The sequence below is a fragment of the Orbicella faveolata genome, unplaced genomic scaffold (genome assembly GCF_042242905.1).
Source record: "Orbicella faveolata isolate gen_17 unplaced genomic scaffold, um_ofav_v1 contig_15, whole genome shotgun sequence".
Classification (NCBI taxonomy): Eukaryota; Metazoa; Cnidaria; class Anthozoa; order Scleractinia; family Merulinidae; genus Orbicella; species Orbicella faveolata.
In genome coordinates, this window is record NW_028301542.1 from 830,824 (window position 1) to 854,380 (window position 23,557).

At 40.0% G+C, this 23,557-nt stretch overlaps 2 protein-coding genes and 1 pseudogene across 2 annotated transcripts; 2 read left to right on the plus strand and 1 right to left on the minus strand.

Annotated features, from left to right (window-relative positions):
• Positions 1 to 4,111: 4,111 nt before the first annotated feature.
• LOC110069139 (uncharacterized) lies at positions 4,112 to 18,214 on the plus strand. The gene is made up of 5 exons (XM_089287789.1): positions 4,112 to 4,742; positions 9,130 to 9,244; positions 9,761 to 10,084; positions 12,054 to 12,314; positions 12,669 to 18,214. The coding sequence occupies exons 2-5, from the start codon at positions 9,136 to 9,138 to the stop codon at positions 16,835 to 16,837; spliced, it is 4,863 nt and encodes a 1,620-aa protein (XP_089143915.1). The 5' UTR covers positions 4,112 to 4,742; positions 9,130 to 9,135; the 3' UTR covers positions 16,838 to 18,214.
• On the minus strand, positions 11,614 to 23,478 carry LOC110069141 (uncharacterized). The gene is made up of 3 exons (XM_020776610.2): positions 22,685 to 23,478; positions 21,000 to 22,201; positions 11,614 to 18,750 (listed from the first exon to the last, which is right to left on the minus strand). The coding sequence occupies exons 1-3, from the start codon at positions 23,447 to 23,449 to the stop codon at positions 18,666 to 18,668; spliced, it is 2,052 nt and encodes a 683-aa protein (XP_020632269.2). The 5' UTR covers positions 23,450 to 23,478; the 3' UTR covers positions 11,614 to 18,665.
• On the plus strand, positions 16,846 to 18,214 carry LOC149113061 (uncharacterized; annotated as a pseudogene).
• Positions 23,479 to 23,557: the final 79 nt, after the last annotated feature.

A 23,557-nucleotide genomic window follows, 5' to 3' on the forward strand; every position in this document is an offset into this window, starting at 1 on the left:
AAGTAGGGAGGAGGATTATCCTTGGACTGAGTTGTGCCAAGATCTAACCAAGCTTAAAAAGCTACGTGTTCCAGAACTAAACAAGTACTCAAACCACCACGGGCTGAAGCAGCATTTGAAAAGCAGCAAGAGTGAGAAAGTAAAGGCAATTGTAAGACATTCATGCTTGCAGCAGAAGAGTCCTCTCAGAGCTGGCCAACCAACACTGAGAAATGCCAGGACATTGACACAAAATGACAACAGGGCAAGTGCTGACAGCAGTGAAACGGATGAAAGTGACACTGATGAGTATGACAGTGATGCCATTGACTCTGGGGGAGAAGATGACTCAAGTGACGTCATTCTTGCATTCATCAATTCAGATGAGGAAGATGCCAATTAGAGGCCAAATGCCACACGCTCAGCGCGAGCCATAACTAGGAGACCCGAAATTGACTTCTCTTTCTTTTGATTTGTGTTTTAAACAACAGCTCTCTGTCGTATAGAGATTGTAAATATTGTCTTCATAGTGAGCACAATAACGTGAAGTAGGGGGATAAAAGAGAAATATTAGAAAAGTTGAAATCTAAATATTGTTTGTTCAATTTTTTGTTTGGGGGGGGGGGTCATCCCAAAAAATGTCCGCTATAAGGGGGGGCCATGTGAAAAAATTGGTAAGCTGAGGGGGGGTCATGCGATTTTTAAATGGTGCTTCCCAAATCCCACCAGCCCCCCCTCCCTCATAAAAAATGAACGGTCCCTAAGCCTCTCAGTATTTAACAGTTTTTTCCGGAAGATAAGTATGTTCCGTGAAAAGAGAAATATTCTGTTAAAAGAGAGACTTCACTGAAATATTAAATGACAAACGACCCCACCTTTGTCAGCCAAATAGTACGTGCACTTCGCATGTTTGCCTAGTTCCTGTGCAGCTTTCTCCCAGGCCTTCGCACTTTTTGCTCCGGATCACGTGACCCGGAACGATTGACAGCGGCGAAATATTGAGGCGTAGGAACTAGGCAAAATACATGTAATGTACGTTCATTAATCTTTCAGAGAATCACCGCGTCATGAAGATTGAATCTATTATCACTTTTTAGATGTTTGCAACGAACGATAAAAACTCAAAAATGTGCTAGGTGGTAATTCCCTTTTCCTGGAAAGAGAGGAAGGGTTCGTCAGAAAAACAAGAAATTTTGGGAGCTGGGTCTGGTTGACGAGGAACGTTGAACGGTGGAATGTCAAGTGTCTTACGTGGTCAAAGGCGTCTGCACAGATATCACAAAATAAGATTTTTTCACATTAAAAAATTAAGAAAAGACCAATTACGGTTATTAATTACATACGGTTAATCAGAAATTATCTTTATTTCGATTTTGTGCCGGTCATGTGGATTTGAAGACAAGAGGAAACAGAAATAGAGGACTCCTCAGGTTCACGCAGAATCGGTGTGAAATGTCGGCACGGCTTTACTTTTTCAAATTTTACTTTGATTTTGTTTTTTCAGCCCTTTCATAAACATTCAATTGTGAAACTTGTCAAAGCAATCCAAATTTTGTGTTTCCGTAGCTATATTCCTCCGTCTATTTCAGCCGTCACTCCATGCCAGTTCCTCCCTTTCCATTTTTCCGGGAATTTTATTTTCCGGGAATACACCGATTCCAGAAAAAACCGGAAGTCGCACCGAAACGAGGCTCAATAGCCCTCGCGGTAAATATTCAAAGCAACGTGGCGAACGAAGAAGAGATGTCAATCTCTATTCTGATGACATTCCCGGCGTCAGCGTGAGCGAAGAACAGATTGAAAAATTGACACTTAGGCAATTGAAATTCTGGCTTAAAAGTCGCCGTATAAATTAAAGTGGCAAAATAAAGGAACTTTTGGAAAGATATGTTTGCCATCCTTTGATTGTCTCGATCTCTAATATGCGAAAAAACCTCACCATTTTTATTGCCGAAAAGAACTTTATTCGTGATCAGTTTAGGAAAAAGAATCTGAATGAAATGAAAATTTTAAAAATCTACGACCCTGACCCGAACAATAGCTTTACGAAAGCTAAAGTAGTAAAACTGATGAAGCAAGAGCTCGAAAGAACATAGGGAAGTAAATTTTAAAATTGTTCCGGATATCGGGAATATTGCAACACAACATCCAAACGTAAACAAATTTCCTACGGCTGATTCATTTTTCGCTGACGACTTCAGTCAGAACATCCGATCTCTCTTCACGAATTAACAATCGGTGCGAGAGAATAAGACAAATCCTTGAGTTCAAAAGATGCTAATCAGAGTATCAAACAAGACTACGATCTACTCGCCAAGAATGGTGCAAACAAGGATTCGGTACAGTGACAGCATCAATGCGTTACAGGGTAGGACGCAATCACAAAGCTGATTCATTGGTGAAATCACGAATAAAATTATCAAAGAAGTGTGACAAAGACTATCAGCCACATGCCATGAAAGGTGGCCTTGAATATTAGCAACTAGTAATGGACAAGTACATTGAAATAATGCATCAGCAGGGATAGACGAAGGTGCAAGTAACAAAATGCTTTTTTTGTACAAGAGAAAAGGGAAATTTTGGGGGCTCCCCAGCTGAGCTGGTTACAGACTCAAGTAAGAGCAATCTCCATGAAATCATTGAAGCCAAGAATGTCATTGTTATGGATGGTGAGACCCTGGAAGATTGCCTTATAAAATCAATATGCAAAATGTTTGATACTGGTTTAAAAGTAAAAAAGAGTCATATTTACTTCAGTCTATGAAGTGCAATGTACAACAACTACTCTTTGTTGTGAACAGACTTGGAATGTCCTGGCTATAAATTGGAAGTAACTGAGAATTTTTAATGAGCAAATTGCCTTGGACATAGAATGGTGGAAGGAGATGCTAAAGAATATTGAACAATTTATGACACATATATCATAATTATATGAACTGGCTTACCTAATGCTTAGAGATGGCCTTACAAGATGTGATTATTGCTAAAGCCAGAATAAATAATGTATATCAAAGTTCCAATAAGTTTGTCCAGCATTTAATATGAGAGAATTCGCTTACTTCTAGTTTTTCTCTGATAATGTTTAGTGAATATTTCAAAATAGTTCAAACCATTTGGGAAACTATAAGATCATACAATGTAGGAAATTCTCAATGAGGTCAAATTCAATTGTACTTTTATGTTATTAGCAAATTATACACCAGACCATGTGTCCTTCTATGTTACACCCTGTGCCAGAAAATAGAACATGAAGCCACATAATGCACAATTTCAGTATGGTGGAAATCACCAAATATTTAATTGCCACTAATGAACAATATCATGTACTCTGTTTACATTCACTACCAAATGACAAATTAAACATTAGGTGTCAGGAATTATTAGATAACTTATTTTTCTGCCAGTTTACAAGCAAATAGCTCACTATCCAGGGTTGATTAACAACTCTACACAACCTTAGTGAAGTTATACCATCAATTATGTGCCATCCATTTATTCTCCTAACAGCCATTTCAGCTTGTATTCTTACATTTGCAGTTCTGGTTCATGGTTGAAAAACAGTCTTCCTTAGAAAATTAGTAAAATTATCGTCAGCTCTGTTTTACTCGGTCACATAGAAGGAATGAAGATTATAACCTTCTTGCTTGCCAGTAAATGCTGTCTATCAAATCCCTGACATTAGGGAAATTCCTTCAAGGCCTTAAAATGTGTTGTCAGACTTTTAGTAGTTCACTCGGCTTCTCCAAGTCTTGGGTATCTGACCTTTTATCTCCCTGCAGTCTATTCTGCACTTTATGTTTTCAACTTCAGCCTAAAAACTTCAGGTAAATAAATAATGGGCAGGCTTCCCAACATCAAATACAGGAAATTGGCCCATGCAATAATTTATCTGACACTACTAATTCTGAAATATTAAATCTAAAAGCCAGATCTTGCGGAAATATTAAGCGAGTAAAAAGGATTCAAAATTCATCAATGGCTGTATTTAAATCACTAATGTCCTTCCACATTCAACATTGTTTTTGAGAAACTTTTTTTGTTTACCTCAGAGGCATGAAAACTGATTAATTCCTACGTTGATTGAAGCTGATGGGTATTCACATCTGTATGCACTTCTAGCTTCTTTGCCAGACTCTGATGCCTCGCATCTTTTCGCTCTACACAGAGATTCCTCCTCAACTTTTGTGCAGGGGAAAACCGAGGGTACGGCTCCCAGTTTCAATAACTGTACTCAGTTTAAAATCACTTGGCAAGAAGTGCTCGGAAAAACAGAAAATATTTCCTACCGAAGTAAAATAGGCATCTCTCCTTTTCATAAGTATTTCCCACTTTTTCGTTCTTTCTTTATCTGGCTTGTCCGAAGGAAACTCAGTCGTGGAAATGATAAATTAGGTCGGTTTTTTCTTCGATTATTAGAGTTTGCAGCCGTACAACACTTGTGTCCAGCTCTTTTCCTTTTCCTTACCACATTTGTTCCTGACAAGTTGCTCTAACCTACATACATTCGAATTTTTTCGTTCTTCCCCGACATTTCGACCGCCATTTTGAAAGCTCGAGGGCTATTAAGCCTCGCTTGCATGTAACTTCCGGTTTTTTTCTGGAATCGGTGTATTGTTTTTCCGGGGGGATCAACATTAGTGAGATTCGTCTTTCATTTTGTGTTACTTTTGAAAACTGTTTTCTCGGCGATTTACTGGTGAAAATCGCAGTTACCAACTGATCGAGTCATCCTTTACTGTTAAGCGTGACATTTTAAAAGAGAGGTAAGTTTTTCATTTGTAGCAACGTAACTGGAGAACGACTGTTATTTAGTAAGCTTAAATATAAGCTAAATTGGACTAAAAGATAACGAGATGCACGATTTTTCGGTCACATAAAAGTGTACTTCGTATACTTAGATTCTGATCCACTACTTTTTTCTCGAGTGAAGTTAAGCGAACGTTTTCACAGTCTTTCGGGTTATATAATTTAACCATTTTTAAACATGAATACCGTAAGCAGTCAAATGGCGGAATTAATCCACGGAAACCAACGCTTTAAACAGAATCAATCTACAAAAGTTGAAGTGAACAAAACAAAAAAAATAGTGAAATAAAAGCAAAAGCCAGAATTTTTCTTTTCATCCTTACAATTTTGGCAATATTCAAGTCATTAGAACCTTTATGAAGCATTTGATTGTTCGAATTTCCTTGAGAGACAAGTACGTGTCTGAATCGAATATCATGTGACGTCATCAAACCTACTGGCAATGTTTGTTCATAGGTGGAATAACATATCACTATCCACTAGGTAGCATAGTATCCTCTGTCTACTCTTATCCACAGTTAGTAGCAATATTTTTAATCCTAGTTCGAGTTTTAAACCTTAATTTTCATCTCACGTTTTTGTAGCTTCTATTACTTCTGTATTTTAGAAATTTATTGTATATTTTAGACTTTTTTTATTGTTCAGTTCCAGGAAATATCCATACTCCCCCCACAGAAGGGATTGGAATTTCCTGGGGGGTGGGTGGTTCTGTAAGACCTAAAAATTTAAAGAAATGTATGAAGCTCAATCAGAATTTCCAGACCTCCCTTCCGTGGTGGAGGTATTGATATTTTCTGGAACTACACATTATTATTATTATTATTATTATTATTATTATTATTATTATTATTATTATTATTATTATTTTTTTTTTTTTTTTTTTTATTTTTTTTTTTTAAAGAAAAAGGAGATACGGAAACATGTTTTACAGGTTTAACAGACATCAAATTAAGTAAATATTATAGCATTTTGTAAAGCTTAGCTCTAGTTTTTGTCACAATAAACACTCCTTTTTCATTATTATTATTATTATTACTATTACTATTACTATTACTATTGCTCTTGCTCTTGCTCTTGCTCTTGCTATTCCTAGTACTAGTACTACTACTACTACTACTACTGCTACTGCTACTGCTGCTGCTGCTACTGCTACTGCTGCTACTACTGCTAGTATTACCACTGCTAGTACTACTACTACTACTACTACGATGACGACGACGACAACGATGACGACGATGACGACCACGACCACGACTACGACTACGACTACGACTACTATGACGGGATTTCAATTCTTACATGACCTCATGTATGGGTTATTGACCAAGTGTGAGGTCAAGATGGCTGGATATTGGCCAAGTTCTTTTTTTGCGTGTTTATGGACCGAGACAGAGTCGAGGTCCATAACCTCGCAAAAATAGAACAAGGCCAATATCCAGCGATCTTGACCAAACAAGCGTGGTCAATAAAGGATTTATTATATGGCTTTTGGGGAAATTTTTTTGTGGGACACGGCAGGTAGTCCCGAGCAGGCAAGATAGCTCCATCTTGCCCGCTCGGGTAGCTAATCACAGTGCAGTATTTGATTCATCTTGCCCACTCACAGAGCTAGCCATATCATAAAAATTGTTATTGACCAGCACAAAAACCACAAGCTGGCAGAAACGTGCATATAGCTGTGTCAGGTTTCAAGTAATGAATAGCAACAGCTCTGCACCCTGTCAGGTTCTGTCAAACGTATCCATTATCGCTTGACTACGTTAGTACCATGAGACTGTATGAGGTCTTTGAGTCCTATTTCTACTGATTCCAATCATTTGTGTTGACCTCTGACATCAATGACATCCAGGGCGCTTATTGTCCATTTCCGACATTTTCGACGCTTACGTCTGTAATCTTGGCCCCCGATCCTTTCTAGTTTTTCAACCTTTTCCAGAGCGCTTGGTTTGTTTTGGCCAGGATGACCACACTGGATGGCAGTGATAGTGATTTACCGTACGAAGTATCAGAATTACGAATTGCGTCGCCATATTTTACGAAAAGGATGTGTGAGCAGGAATGCCTTCTTTTGAAAAGAAAAGTTCTGAGCCCAGATCTCAAGGAAAGTGAAGACGCTAAAAGGCTTTGAAAGAAACTGTCAAGTGTATTTACGGGCCATCTCTCAAATATGGGAATGAACAATCTTTTTCTTTCACTGAAACGTGGACAAAAGAAAACAAAACAGTTAACCGTTTATTGAAAGAAACTGCTACCCATTGAATTCTTTTGTAATCTTTTATACGATTTTCATTTTTAAAAAGTTTCTGTGTTAATAAGTAAATTAATTATTAATTTAACAAATTATTAATTAACGCAGAAACGTCTTTAAAAAGTGGGCAGGATTGGGATTTCCTGGCAGAAAAGGCGGGATGGCAGGATGAACAGGGAAAAATGGGCGAGAGAGCGGGAATTGAGAACCCTATTGTGGACCCTCCTATTACTGTTACTGTTACTGTTACTGTTACTGCTACTGCTACTGCTACTGCTACTGCTACTGCTACTGCTACTGCTACTGCTACTGCTACTGCTACTGCTACTGCTACTGCTACTGCTACTGCTACTGCTACTGCTACTGCTACTGCTACTGTTACTGTTACTGTTACTGTTACTATTCCTATTATTATTATTTATCTGTTTCTGGCAGTTGTTCAATGATCAGGCTGACAAATTCTCTTGTTAACTATGAGGAAATATATCTTGATATAAAACATATATGAACAATTGTGCTACAGTCGAACCCCTATTAAGTGGCCCCCTATAAAATGGTCACCCTATTAGGTGGCCAGTAATCAGAATCCCTATGAAGGCTTAATTTTCTATTGTTTCTACTGCCCCCTTGTAAGGTCATTCCTCGCATTTGCATTGCGGATCCTTACTGTGCATAATTTATGGTGTCATTAGCACGCGCTTGTGCACGCGCATATTGAAAACATGACGGATTTGCCTTGATATTGAGCTCTGTCAGTTGAAAAATGGCTCTAGCTCACCAACGAGCTTGGGCACCCCAATTGTTTTTCCAGTTGTTGTAATCAACTAATCATAAGCTTTGCGTGAGAAAAGACTGATCTGATTTCTATTGCTGAAAATTGAATAAATAAGAAAAATAGCAGATACACTGTGGTCTTTTCTATTTTGCAGTCAGTAACCACGTCAAGAAATTTGGTTCAAATTTTTAATCAAGGATTTAGCTTTCTGTCTGAATCAAACTTAAACGTTTATTCGTGTCCGACACAATGTATTGACTGTAGTTTAATGCGTGTTCTTATGAGTCCGGGCTTACAAAGATGTTACAATTACTGGGAATGCATTCTTATAATAAGCATTGAATAATGCCAAAATAGGGCATTTTCAATGCCTCACTGCTCCTTAATGAGCATGGGCACCCCCTTTTTTATTTCAAAATTGAAGTTATCATATGACAAATATTCAGTGGACAAAGTTTGAACAAAAATCTATTGTCACTTTTATTTCAGAGGAATTACCTTAAGCGGCTGCTATCCATTTCCCCAAGAGTGGCCGTTTAATAGGGGTTGATTAGTGTGACTCAAAAATTTTACTTCTAAAGCTTTGGGAGTTCCAAACAAGAGAAAGAATCAACATAATTTTTCGTTTGGGTCCACATAAGAAAAATGCACGATTGAAATCATAATTTCTGAATTTTTATCTCTGAAAACCTTTGGCTCTCAGAACTAAAAGCTATAGATTCATTTCTCAGTTTTAAGCACTCTGTGAGAACACTAGGATATTTATGGCTTTAAACTTTAATTTATGTTATTATTTTAATTATCCAACCCCTGCCAAAGAGGCAAAACTTTTTCTAGGCGTGTTTAAAAGACAGGAAAAACTGTGATATATAATATCACAGATATTAAAGCCGTGGAAATAATTGCTCTTCTAAATATACATGCAGATGAGTATCAGAAAGCCCTTTAAATGTAGAAAGGGAGAGCCGATATCCCCCTAGAGGGAGGGGGTTCAACTGGAATACACTTATTGCATGTTAGAGGAAAGATCATGGCCAGCTACAACTGATGGGCAAATAAGTAGGCCTAGGGGAGATTGGTAACCTGAAGTTAGTTGTAAAGGTGTATTAACCAGCCTCCTTCATCTTTTTCCATGTGCTCTAGCTAGCTGACAATTCAAAGTACCGGTAAGCTTAAAAGAGCACCTTCATTGACTCACATTTAACAATGATGGACAGTGTACTCTGCGCACTAGCTGCTAGCTGTAGCTAGATAGAGGGCTCCATTCTTAGAGTTTATGTCTAGTGAGTGATGTTTTTCTAAAGACAGATACTCTTTTTAGGGTGGCATGGCAACAGGCGGGGGCCACAGAACAATCTCATTTATGCCACCAACACTTCCAGGGCCTTCTGCAGCTCCCACAATTCTATCGGCACCGTCAGCTGCAGCAGGTCCAGGTGAGTACTTAAATAGCTAGATTGAAGTGACATTTGAGGCTCACATGTATATAGAGTCTCGGAATAGGCCATATTTGTATTCTCGGTATTGGACTGGACCTAGCTTGCATTGGAGGCTCATGTGGGGAAATAAATCATTAAAAAGAGATTAATGTAATTTACATTTGAAAAGACTCCCCACATTAGCCTCAATTGCAAGCTAGTTCTGGTCCAATACGGAGAAATTATATGGAAATGGTCTGTTGTATTCTGGTTGAACATGATTTTTGCAACATTAGCCATCTTGATCCAAATTTATTTTGTTTAGTTTTTCCTATGTATATTGTGTTTGTAAATTAATTTTTAAAAAAACACTCTTGATCCAAAGGGTCATATTTTACCACATGATTGATGCTTGAATACCTTGGTAAATCAACAGCCACTGCTAGGATTGACTGATTGATAAGACTTATATTTCCTGATGATCCCACCCTTGCATGTCTAATCTTTTTGTTGTTTTTAAATTTATTTTTGCAGTCAGCAGCTTCGACCTTGGAGACAAGCAGAAGAGATGGGTTGTGATCGGCATTTGCCTGAACAGGCTTCTTCTACCAGTTCTCCGCGATTTTACTGGTCAAGAAATTTCCAAACACTATACATCACTAAAGGGCTCTAAAACAATTGACACTCAAGTCTTTGGTTCCCAGTTAACTCACGATGGATCTTTTAAGTTGAATTACAGTAGCATCAACAACAACTGGGGAAGGTTCAAGAGGAAGGAACGTTCATATGATTACAAAGTTACCACAGATGTAGATCTGGCTAAACTGTACCTTGAACCACACATGGCTAAGTTCACAGGTGAGACAATATGCTGCCTGGGGGAATCTCCCATATAGAAAGAACAGGGTTGCTAATCCGAAATTTTGTTACCAAGGTACCACACACCTGTTTTGTGGGAGTAGCGTAAAATTTTTTCACCCCCAAGAGGTACTAATTCTAAAACAACACATTAACTCACACTTTCATAATTTTCATAAATAATAGTGATAAAAACAATTGTTTTGAATACCTTCTCGTAAAGTTTTTGAAAGCATTGTCTTAAATCTCTATCAATTTAAAAAGATACCGCAAAAGCACCCGCGGTGGACCTTTTGAGGCTGACCACCCTAAGAGATAGCAAAACCACTTTTTTGAACTCTAAAAGATACGACAAGCATGCACCCCGTCCTCTTTGTATGGGAGTCCCCCACCACCCCCCAGGCATGTTGCTATCTTGTAGATAATCACAGACTGGTGGAATCGAGCGCTGACTGGTGATTCTTGTTCCTTGTAAACAACTGTGTTGCTGGCAAAATTTTTGATTTTCACCACCAACCAACTGATATTTTCTGCCCATGACCAATTATGTCTCTTCTAGAGAAGAATTATTTGAAATTAATTCTTGTTCCCCTGAAATCGATCAATAAGGAGCTCCACACATTGAACCAGAAGAAGTCCACGTCCTCCAGATCCGGAAATCGTTGGTCCTCAGATTCAAACGTGCAGTTTTGCTTGCTGCATGGACTTATATAATTATTTCATACAACACCAGTTCATGTTCTTTTCGGATTTAGCAATGCCTGATGTTGCCATAATGATTGTTTCTGAGTAAAGGGGATCAAGTGACGTTTGAGTTGCTACGTTGGATGCGACATTTATACTTTTACAGGCGAGTTAGGGTAACCCGAAAACACTGACCCCCGGTCCGCGGACCCCCACTACGGACCGGGTCCGCGGACTACCTATGGACCGGTCCACGGACTACCCCTACGGACCCCTCTACGGACCACCCCCAAAAATATAATAGAAATTAGAAATAAATACTTTACTCGTGGGTTGTCTAATAGATTACTCGTCTCGGCGAATTTTCGAGTATTACACTGTGCAAATGGCAGTTGACACCCTTCTTCCCCCCACCCCCCCCCCCCCCGAAAAAAAAAGCCTATAAGCTTTATTCAGCGTAAAGAGATGCTGATGGCAAAAAGAAGGGAAATTGTTACATTGCATTCGTGGCTCAATCTGACTATGGGAGATGAGCTTTTAGGTCGTTCAAGCTTGTTTGTATCTGTAACTGCGCTGAGCAAATTGTGAAGCCTGGAACGAGTTCACGAATCCACGTGAGAATGGGCTGATCAAAATGCGAGAGGAAAGAGCACAAATTCAGAGGCTTCCCGGAGGCTTCCCGGAGGCTTCCTGGAGACATATACAGTATGGCCACAGCAAAGGAAATGGCAATGTGTAATGATACAACTTGCGCCCGAGCTTGAACCCCACGAACGTTGAATTTGCAAAATGTAAAGTTTGAAATTTCGCCGACACGATCTATTAGACAACCCATAACTGAAATATTTCTTTTTTTTTTTTTTTTTTTTTTTTCAATCTAATTTGGGGGGTGGTCCGTAGAGGGGTCAGTAGGGGTAGTCCGTGGACCGGTCCATAGGTGGTCCGCGGACCCGGTCCGTAGTGGGGGTCCGCGGACCGGGGGTCAGTGTTTTCGGGTTACCCGGCGAGTTAGTTAGTTGCCGGATTCGCTGAGAAATTTGAAATTTTATTAGTATTTTTGGATGAGGGCTATGTTCGTTCGTGTTAGTGATCGATATTTAGGCTAACCTGAGTGCTATTTAGGCTAACCGTGGTGCCATTTCATCATTTTGCCATTTCGTGTTTTAAATACGCCCAAATTCTGTTCCATACCAACCCCTTTAAAATGGATGCCCTACTGTGTATGGGTTACACTCTTCTGCGAAGTGCTTACCCATACAATAATAATTTTAGTGTCTCTTTACAGGGTTTGATAACACGTGCGACCTGTCAGCGGTGCTAGGGATTCTGTCGCATGCATCTGTTTTTCATGCTCGCATTCAAACCAATGCAAAGGATGTACGCGCCAAAGTGAGAAATGAGTGGGGCCATTGCAACTTTGACCACTGGACCGAGCCAGAATTCCAAAACTGTTTTCAGCTCATTGAAACACTGATTCGTTCACTGGGGCTTCCAAAAGCTGATGAAGATAAAGAGCTTGATGATCTTCGTGACTGGGAAACAAAGGGTTAGTAATTTGAATGAGTTTTGCCCATCTTCTAGTGATCCTGAGAACATCTCACTGCCCCTTTCGTTGTTCTTTATTGGGAATAACCTATCCTGAAGGCAACCTGCATACCGATTTCGACTAGCGTTTTTTTAATTTATTTATTTATTTTTTTACTTTGTGATACACGTCTACTAGATTTATGGAACAAACTTGTGTTCAATCAATTCAGTCAATCAATTTGTCTGTGTCAAAACGTGAAATGAGGTTACCCTCCATATCCGAGCCTGTGGCGTGCTAAATAGTCGGGTCATTTTTTGCTTGTCAACAGTAAATGGTACGTGTATCTGAGATATTTATTTATTTCCGTGGTAGGCATGATATTGTGCATGGGATGTCCAGTGGATAAGGATTTAATGAACCTCGTAAGTGTCGAGATTACTACCCTAAACCAGGACCTCGAAGCCATCAAAAAATCAAGTGCTGATGAAGCCAAGAAGATAAGTACAGCATTTCAGGCCGTCGGAGATGAAATAAGTAAATTTGATGAGCGTATAACCGACATTGAAAGCCGAATGGAGGCAGAGCGAAAGGAGCAATTGGAAAAAAATGAAACCTTGTCAAGTGCAATTGGAGATATTTCTAACAGCTTAACAAACATTGAAAAACGCCAAGATACAAATGAAGGGAACATTGCCCGGTTAGACGAAAGGCAGAGCGACCTGAAGACAGCTGTCACGTCTTTGAAAGAGGGACAAGATAGTCTAACCTCGAAGGTTGAGGGCCTAGAAATCGGGCAGAGTCAGTTAGAATCTCGGCTTAAAGCTCTAGAAGAGAGTAATATAAATGCAACAGCCGACGTTGAATTTTTTCAAGTAGCCAGTCGCAATCCTTGCTTTTGTGGTCGCGAAACCGAGCTAGAGGCAATAGCAAAGCAGCTGAAAAACATCAAGAGTGGTTGCGCTGAAATAGCGATTTGCGGTCTCGGAGGTGTAGGAAAAACATCTCTTGCTGTCGAGTTCCTCTGGCGTCAAAATGAGAAGGAGGAATATCCAGGCGGTATTTTTTGGATTTCAGGCGAGAACAACGATCTTTTTCAAATATCCCTCAGCGAGATGGCGCGCCAAATTGGAACTCTTGAAAAAGATTTTTCTAATTCCTTGTCAGGAACACTTGATTGGCTGAGAAGGCGCGAAAAGTTGTGGTGTTTGGTTGTTGACAATCTTGACGAGCTTAAAATGTCTGCGAACATGCGAAAGTTGCTCACTGGCCACTGGAAACAAGCAGCGCATGGCCATATTATCATAACCACAAGGAGAGAAGCAGCGGAAATTGGAGAAGAAACGGGTATCGAAGAAAACGTTTGCATCGAGTTAAAATGCTTGACAGATGAAGAAGGGATTCAGTTTCTGCGAATGCGAACGGGAACAGCTGGAGAGAACGACAGTGAGATTTGTGAGTTGGTACGAGAGCTTGGTGGGCTTCCTTTAGCTCTTGATCAAGCTGCAGCTTATATAAGATGTCTTCGTCAACCCATAAAAGAGTACATGAAGAAATATAGGGAGCAGAAGCTACTTCTCTTGAAAAAGAAGAAGGCCCGGAATCTGGTAGAAAACACTTCACCTGAACGCCTGGCTATCCACACTACATGGTTGCTGAATTTTGACCACATCAGCCAAATCTCAAAAGAGAAGGAACTTGGAGAAATCCCGACTCTTGTGATGAAAGTGTCCGCCTTTCTTGGTCCCGACGATATTCCTTATGAAGTGATCAATGAAGGCCTCAACAAAGTAGATGATGCTGAAGCCATTGGCGATTTGTGTGACCAGGCCGAGATAGTGTCTCTTCTTACTAAGTTCTCCCTTTTCCAAAGATATGGGACACATTCCATCAGTGTACATCGTCTGGTGCAAGAAGTAATCCGAAGTGATATGGAGAAAGAACAAACTGAGTTTAGCGTTCTAACATGTGCAGTACGTGTCCTTCACCACGCATTAGCCAACACACGTTCACCGGCAGAAGTGTGCGAAAGTTTTGTTGAGGATGCCGTTTTTAGTGTGGAGAATCCTCCTTCGTTACAGCTGTGGGGAAAGTTGGCCTCGCATGCCACCTATTTGCAGGAACATTTGCGCAGCTTCTCGACCAAACATCAAGAATCAGTCCCCACCTTGCTATACACAGAAGAAACTATGCGCATCTTTAATGAGGCAGCGATATTTTTCAGTGTCTCTCAAGAGAAAGTCAAGGCTCAGGCAATGCAAGAAATGAAACTGCAGTTCCTAGTCAACCTTGAAAGGTCATCCTCAGGGGAAGATCCCAATTTGCCACCTTATTTCATCGATGTGCCCCTCAAAGACAGGGACTACAAGCTGATATCTTGTTGTATGAGACAGCCTCTTCCTAGATACGACGACATGGCTGAAGCAGATGTCCCTCAAAATGAGAAGGAAGAGGAAGCCGACGAGCTAAGAGAAAAAGGAAACCTTGCAGTAAAAAGTAACAGGTTTAAAGAGGCATTAGATCTTTACTCCAGCGCCATTGCTTTGTCGTCGGGCGGCTATCAACTGTTCTGGAACAGGGCCCTTTGCCATTTGAAGCTTGGCCAGCCACAGAATGCTCTTGATGACTGTCAACAGTGTCTTTCTTTGAAGCCATGCTACGACAAGGCGCTGCTACGCAAGGCTTGGGCTCTCCGAGAACTAGTTAAAAGTGGATCTACTCAACTAAAAGGGCAGGCACGAGCAGCATTAGCAGTGGCTGTACATTTTGATTCCAGTCTCCGCCGTGACAAAAAGGTTTGCAAGACGTTTCCAGAACTATCAGATGTTCGCTCTAGAGAAATTAGGAATGAAACACAACTTGCATTTGCATTGATGACGGCGCAAGAAAACGAAACTATGCTATTGCACGAAGGAGAGTATAACTTAACCTGCTTTGTTGCCTTCACTGACTTCCAGATTGTAGGCCTAAAACCCAGAACTATTATGTCTTGTACACAAGTCTGTGACGTCTCGGATGCCAGCGTTTATTTTGAGAATATCGTTTTCCCCAAAGGGAACAGTGCTCTGCTCTGCAAAGGAAAGGAAGGAGCTATTCACGCCAACCACTGTGACTTTTCTGGTGGAGTGACGAGTTGTGAGGATTTTCCAGAATGTAACGGAGGTCCTGGATGTAAAGCAGCCGCTTTAGGTAAGCCCATCTGCGATCGAACTCACAAGTTTGGAGAGCCATCAGTTTCTGGTTTTCCTGGTTGTGCTGGAATCCAGATCATGAATGGAAGCTGTGCATTGATGGAGAACTGTTCTATTCATGACTGTGGAGGTGGAGGCGTTCTAGTAGTTGACGAAGGTTCTCGATTATTGATCAGAATGTGTGAAGTGTACAGGAACCATCAGGCTGGTTTAGAAGCAAGAGAAGGCGGGAACCTTGTTGCGTCTGAAAACAGGATATTTGACAGTGGTTATCACGGAATCTTGATTGGCCCAGATGCAGGAAAATGCGTTATTGATGGAAACAAGATCTTCGAAAATGCCCGTGAAGGCATGCTTGCCTTCCACACTACGAACAAAATAGAGATATGCAACAACGATATTCACCATAACAGACCTTTCGGTCTTTCTCTGGATGGCAATTCTCAAATGACGATTCGTAACAACAGGATATTCGAGAATGGATTCTGGGGGATACTTGTTAAGTCACGAACATCGGCACACATAGAAGGAAATGTAATCACTGCCAACAAATGTGGTGGCATCTTCATTGGTATCAATTACTCTGGAAGAGTTCATTTGGAATCAAACATCGTTCGAGACCATAGTGGTCCATGGCTTGAGTATCAAAACAAAGCCAATAATCTCCGCTTTCATCGCAGCTCAATAGATATCAAAGTTGCTGCTCTTCTAGGTTTTCCATCGGGAGAGAACGACTGTTACTCCATTCCTCCATTTCTTAGCAGAAACGAGGAAGTTAATAACGAAGAAGGCATGCATCATCCCAGGGAGGTTGTTGAACAACGTTGCAGTGGATGCACGTATTGTCGCCGCTCAAAGGAAGAAGTAGAACGCGTTATTAAATGCCCGAATTGCCACATTGCATCTTACTGCTGCAAGGAATGTCAACGTAGACACAGACCAAAACACAAGACTTTATGTGTCGCCCTCAGAAGTCGCTTTTCTGTAACAGTGGATATGATCCCTTTGGTCGAGCCAGGAAATGTATCGCATCGAACATTTGGTACTCATTTAAAAGGTATTGGAGAGGGTCCTAAACCCGAACGAAACAGTCGTAAGACGTTTATCGTGAAGTTTCAAACCGCCGGTCTCAATAGCCATCCACTACAACTGCTGACCACGTACGACCAAAGCCTCACCATAGATTGTCGCGTCCAAAGTCCAGAGATTTTCAACTTGATAATGGAATGTGGTGTTCTTGGAGCTTTACACAAATTGACAAGCAAGAAAGTTTTCCTCTTGGCCATGTTTGCCGAGAGAGGGAAGAAGCTGACAGTTTTCCTTGACCGCTTGGCTCCTTATCAAGAGTGGTAAAGGTTGCTATGTACGACGAAAGGGTTGTACTACATACAGGTTTAGTCAATACACATTCGCCAAGATAGAAGTTGGTGTTATCAGTACGCAAAAAGAACGCAGTTCTAGGTGCATACCAGACGCCGAGTGTGTTTCAATTTTGACTTGTCAGTCCACTCCATCCCTTCGATCATGTAGTATAAAAGAAACAACATGGAAGTTATCCCTCCAGATAGAATCTTTATGGCGGTTTACGTATTCAAAAATCCTACTTGTTACTCCGGGGTTGTAACTGCTATACACCGCCGGCCATTCAACGACTGCGACCCGCTTCTTTAACTACACTCTATACAGACAGAAGCATATCACCTTTCGAGGCGATATGCTTCTGATACAGATCACTCTTTAAATGCGCTAGGATCATTGACACTGCTGGAGATCAAGATCTGTTCCAACAGGATCTGGGCAACCTCCAACAGTGGTGTGTTCTCTATTCCATGAATTTTAATGTTAAAAAGATTTTAAAGATTTGGAAATTATCTCCAATCACTACTTATCATGGAATTCTCATGTCGATAATATTGTTTTAAAAGCAGATTGAATATAAGAACTTGTAGAGGTCTAGCCGGCGCGAAGACTTTTGCAAAGTCTTTACTGCTCACTGGTTCGTTTGAACTTGAAATATTGCTCTGAAGTGTGGTCTCCTTATACTAAACGAAATAATGAAAGGTTGGAAAAGGTACAGAGAAGAGCTACCAAATTCATCCTAAAGAATGATGACCGTTACGAGATTCGCCTAAAAAAGCTAACTCTTATGTCCTTGGAGAAGAGAAGATTGTTGGCTGATATAACATTCATATTTAAGACACTCAAAGGGAAAGTCAATATTGTGTCCCTTCCTATAATTTATTGAGTTTTATTCTGAGGGGGACCGTTCCTCCCTTAGGCATACGGACAACTTAACTTTGGAAAAGAAATATGCCACGACAAATGTATTGAAATACAATTTTTTCCACAGAATCTCGGATACTTGGAATCTTCTTCCAATAGAAACTCGTAGTGCTACGAATGAAAATATGTTTACGGCTAGAACTGAGGTTTTTCATGGAGTTATGAGTACTCTAACTCCAGTTCTATATAGTTATACTTTTTACACTATTAGTATTACTTAGATATAATATGTACTTCTAACCAATTCGGTGATCTGTTTTTATATGGGGTCCTAGACTTTGTTACAGATTATCTCATGGCCTTTTTTCTTTCTTTTTTTTTCCTGAGAATTTATAATTTTGTGTTTACATGTGATTACTTAAGCACCACCTATTCTACTATAAACTGAGACTACCCAATTGGAAACAATGCTTTCTTGTAAGAGCAATTAATTAAACTGTATTTGTATTTGTATTGTATTTCTTATATCCAACTAAAATTAAGATTCTTACAAAAATTAGTTCAGTATTTTTTTTTTTTTTTCATCCCGGAATGGTCTAAAGTCATCTGATTTACAGCTCTGGAAATGAGGTTTCAACTTTTAAAACAAACAAAACTACGTTTCGTGATTTTTGTTTACCGAAATGGGAAGAAATTAAAAACAAATAGATACATGTAATAACCTTGATATCTTTATCTAAAGAAAGATATGCTGGCGAATATTATAGTCCTGATTTTTACAAATTCTGATCTGATTCACGTATCAAACACCCATTACCACGCAATACCTCGTGGGTGTGGCATGTTCCATCTTCCTGGAACGTACAGCTAGTAAGCTCTCCTGGTAACTAATTGAAGACCAAGGGAGTGCAGTTCTACAAGCAGGAGTCGGTTAACTCAAATTTTCGATAATTTGGTTTTAGGCACATCCATTCTTTGCCTTGGGTCCTTTGGAATCGGTGCATGAAGCTTTGTGATTCTTCCAGTCTGCTTTTTGGCAGTCTCTAACGAAATAGCGAAAAAGTACAAGTGTAAGCCAAACTAACTGAGGCTCCTACACTATGGACACTCAAACCATGAACATTTGACATTCTTAGTGCAGTTTTTTTTTTAATGAAAAATCCAACTCGTGAGGAACACAATAAACGAAGAAGACGCGGTAGCACACTGGACTCTGATCAAGCAGTTCAGGCTCAAGCATTGGCCTGGGTCATTTCGTCGTGTTCTTTGGAAAGACACTTTACTCTCACAGAGCCTCTCTTCACCAGTGTGCATGGGCAAGTTAAATGCTGGGGTTAACCCCGTGATGGACTAGGCTCCCATCCAGGAGGGGTAGAAATACTCCTTAGTCACTTCATGCTATAGCGACTGGACATAAGCGTAGACCTAAATTGGCCACTAGCCTGAAACGCAGACTTAACCTAAGTTTTCATACCAAAGAATTGGGGTTTAATAATAATAATAATAACAATAATAATAATAATAATAATAATAATAATGATGATGATGATGATAATAATAATAATAAAGTTTTGTGGGCGCATTTAAAAACTCAATGCGCTTACATTACTATAAAAAATAAATTAGTTAAATCAGTCTGTCAAAGTGTTCATGGACCTTCATGATTCAAATGTCCTCATTGTACCAGTAATCATTCTTTTTTACCCTTGATTCTTCCCCCTGTACTACAGAGTACACTCATGGAATTGAATTTTAGTATGGAACTTAAAACCTGCAGCAAGGTGAGATCAAACAACACCACAACTTTAAAGTTTCCATGTTTTCTCTGTATGACTTGTAATTTATTCAGAGATCTGTATGAATTAAAATTCAAACAGATCTGTACGAGGTTCACACCAACTGAAGGCTAACCTTTCAGTGTAAATATTATTACACTGCAAAATGTTGTCAAAGTGAGAAAAATTCAATTTCTCTTCACATGTTCTCTAAAAGCTATATACAGCAGTAGTTGCTGGCTATTTAGGCCATGTACTGACTACAAAAGCCATATTTCAAAGGAAAATAATGTCCAGAGATAAAGCAAAGAAAGTAATAACTGTTATAAATATTAGCTTCCTTTTCATGGATGGCTTTTCTTCTTTCCTTTTTCACCTTTCTCTCAAGGGAGTAGCTACAGTAGGGGGGGTCCTGGGGTGCCCATGACTCCCCCTTTTGTAAGCCTTTTTCAAGCAAACAACCTACAACAGGTGGCCAAAAATGCCATGACAATATCTTGGCCATTGTAGAAAAGCCCACTTTTTTAAAATCTGTTTTGTATCAAAGGAGGTCAACATAACAATCTGGTGAGTACCCTCACTTTGACACAGTGTGAATCGACCCCCCCCCCTATGAAAATTCCTGGCTATGCCCCTGTATCTCTGTAAAATAGCTCTTGTTTAAAGTGCCTATGAAGTAAAAAATAATTGCTGCTGATTTGAAAGGCTTTTCAAAGTAAAGAAGAATGGCATTTTCCTTTTTGGAATATCTTTTTTGGTTTTAGAGATATTCACGTTTTGTATTAAAAGTGACGACGTCATAGGTGGTTCCACTAAAACAGTTCAACACTCAATCAAGAATATCTCTAGAAATAATAGAGCAGTGTTCTTTGAACTTGGCACCAGAAATGTACATCACAAAAGAAAAAAAATGACACCCGTCGTGCCGTCGCCATGGCAACAGTTACGCTGCTGGTCCTGTTTTAATTAAAACTAACACTACCAGATTTTATCTTTCACAAGGATCATCCACTCCCAACAATCTAATGGGGAGAGTTTAGACAATATGGGAATCATGTGTGTTCCGAGCAAGACCTTCTGTCCCTTTTCGAAAGGTTGCAAATTGGCACATTTGGTTTTTCACAGAAAGAGAGTGGAGCCAAAAGTGTTGCCATGGCAACAACACAGAAGGTGTCATTCTGTTTCTTTAGTGGTGCACATTTGTGGTGCCAAGTTTGAAGAACACTGCTCCAATATTTCTAGAGATATTCTTGATTCAGTGTTTTACTTTTCAAGTGGAACCACCTATGACGTCATCACTTTCCTCATTTGCATAATACAAAAACATAAATATCTCTAGAACGAAAAAAGATATTCCAAAAAGGGAAACGCCATTCTTCTTTACTTTGAAAAGCCTTTCAAATAAGCAGCAATTATTTTCTACTTCATAGGCACTTTAAGACTAAATGTACATCATGAAATATACATCACATTATTAAAGCCAAGCTTTCCAGTGTAAAAAGTGGTTCTCTACTTACTTGCTGCAGTATTTTTGGTCCCGACAGCGGCTGCAGGATTTCAAGTCAGTCTCCTTAACTTTCTTGATGCAAGCCATGTTGCCACACCTTACAGGCTGCCGTACATTGGAAAATAGGTGGTAGTGTGCAGTCATCAAGTCTTTCAGTGGGTGATTGAACGGACCAAAGAAAGGAAGTCTCTTTTCTTCTGCATCTTGGCCAAGTTCATAGTACTTTTTGAACTCAGTCATGTCGGTAGCAAGCTTTGCAAGATAATAACAAGCATTTGGGTAGTTTTTACTACACTTTGGAGCCTCTTCCAGATACTCCTGCAACACTTTCACTGCAGAATCTCTCAATTTGTCGGTAGTCCAAGAAGCATATTTTGACTTTTCTCTGTCATTTGGTCTTTTTTTATTAGGAGGCAATTCCTCTTCTACACCTTGACGGCATTTCACGGTTTTAGAGGTGTAAAGATCCATTAAGTTATACCCAAGTCCCCTTTTGGAATCGCAATAAGATGGGCAGCATTTAATGGAATTCTCAAAAGCTTCAGCAGCTTCTTCAGTAGCTTCTTCAATGGTGTAAATTGCTGCCATGTGGTAATACAAAACATGAAGCCAGCTGCTGTAATTCTTATCAAACTCAAAGGGATCAACTGAAGGAGGGCTATCAGGTTCAGCCTTTTGAATAAAGCGAATTAAGTTCATCACGCATGCAAGTGCTTTTCTATCATTTTTGAAACTTTTCATGGAAACCTTTCCTCCTGATTCATAATGACGCAAAGCAAGAGACAAAAGAAGTCCTTCAAAAAAACAATAATTTTTGCACAAATTTTCCTCACAAAGCTTCAGAATGTGAGGTGACAGTGAACCTTTAATATCAGGAAATGCTTGTAGTATAGAATTTTCAGTCAAGTATCCATGAGCTATAAAAGAGACTCCTCTTTCATCAGTAAAGTTACTTTTGCAAAGAACTTCAAGGCCTTGCTTCACAAGTTTATAAGCTTGAAGGTAAATTTTTGCTGTTGGGGACCACTCATACTGTCTTAGCATTTCTTCTGAAAAAGTCACAGGTTGAGAAATCACAAATGGGTGTTTATTTTCCTCTGCTCTCCGACTCGATTTCTCGTTCATGATTTCAATTGATTGCACAAGGGCCTCCTTGCTGACTTCTGAAGCATCATGCTGCTTATCATCACACTGTTTGCACTGCTGAAGAAGCTGGGAAAAAAAATGCACTGAACTGAATAATGTGCAAAGGTCACATTTCAGGATTCAACAGGATCCAGCAGTTTGAAGGTTGGTCTGTGTCTGTGCCGCTTTCCATTCATAACATAAATACATAAATAGGTTCCCCCAGACTGTCTGCATGGTAAACTGACAAAATTGCTGTGGAAGTGGTGGGCAAGGAGGAAGGGAGGGGCCCGTCCTTATCCCGGTTTATGCAGGAGAAAGTGACTAGGAGTATTTCTACTCCCCAATGGATGGGATGCTAGTCCATCGCAGGGTTACCCCCAGCATTACGGGTGGAGAGAGGCACTGTGAGAGTAAAGTGTCTTGCCCAAGAACACAACACATTATGTCCCTGGCCAGAGCTTGAACCCGAACAGCTTGATTTGGAGCTGACCACAATAACCAAGAGGCCACCGTGCCTCCACGCTGACCTTCTATAGTTCACTATAAAAAACATTATGCACTGCTCACCTGTTTCGCCATGACATCACCACTAGCAGCAGCTTTTCCCAACCATCGCTTTGCCTTTTTAACATCTTTGATTTGCTCACAACTTCCAGTCAAATATATTTGTCCCAGCTTCAATTGGGCCTCAGTATCGCCCAATTCAGCCGCTCTGGTCAAATAATGAACAGCTTTGGTCGGTTGTGGTCGGCCCTCTGGGCAATCCCCATTAAGATAGTACTTTTGCAAAAGTCTCAAAGCATCCAGTCTTGTCTCACCGGGTCCGTTTCCCACTCTTTTCATTGTTCCAACAATATATCGATCAATTCCTCCATAACCCGTGGTTGCCTCAGATTCACTCTCATCAGCGGCTTTTTTGTACCATTCAAATGCTTCTTTGATGTCTTCGTTTACAACGCCTTCGACGCCACATCGATACATTTCTGCTAAATTGAGCTGTGATTCGGCGCATCCTAAGTTTGCAGCCCTTTGATACATCTCGTACGCTTTTCGCTGGTACTGTGGCGTTCCTGTTAGATCCAGTAATTCACCAAGTCTTGTAAAGATCAAAGGATGAACACAACCATTTTCCACAGCGGAGTTTAACCATCCAGTTGCCTTCTCCATGTCCTTCTCGACAAAATTCCGAATTCCTTGAGAGTAAGCCATGCCAAGGTCGCTTTGGGCAGTAACATTACCATTCTTGGACAAAGAAATCAAATTTTCGATTGTGCCATACGAATCTTTGTAATATTTTTCCACATTAACACCAGCTTTAGGAGAAAAATCCATGACCGTTTACACCGAAATGAACGTTTACTGAAATTAAATGAAAATGGCATTCGAAGTTTGTTATCCGCTGATAGGTACGGTGGGCTCGTATAGTTAAAACTCCCCTCC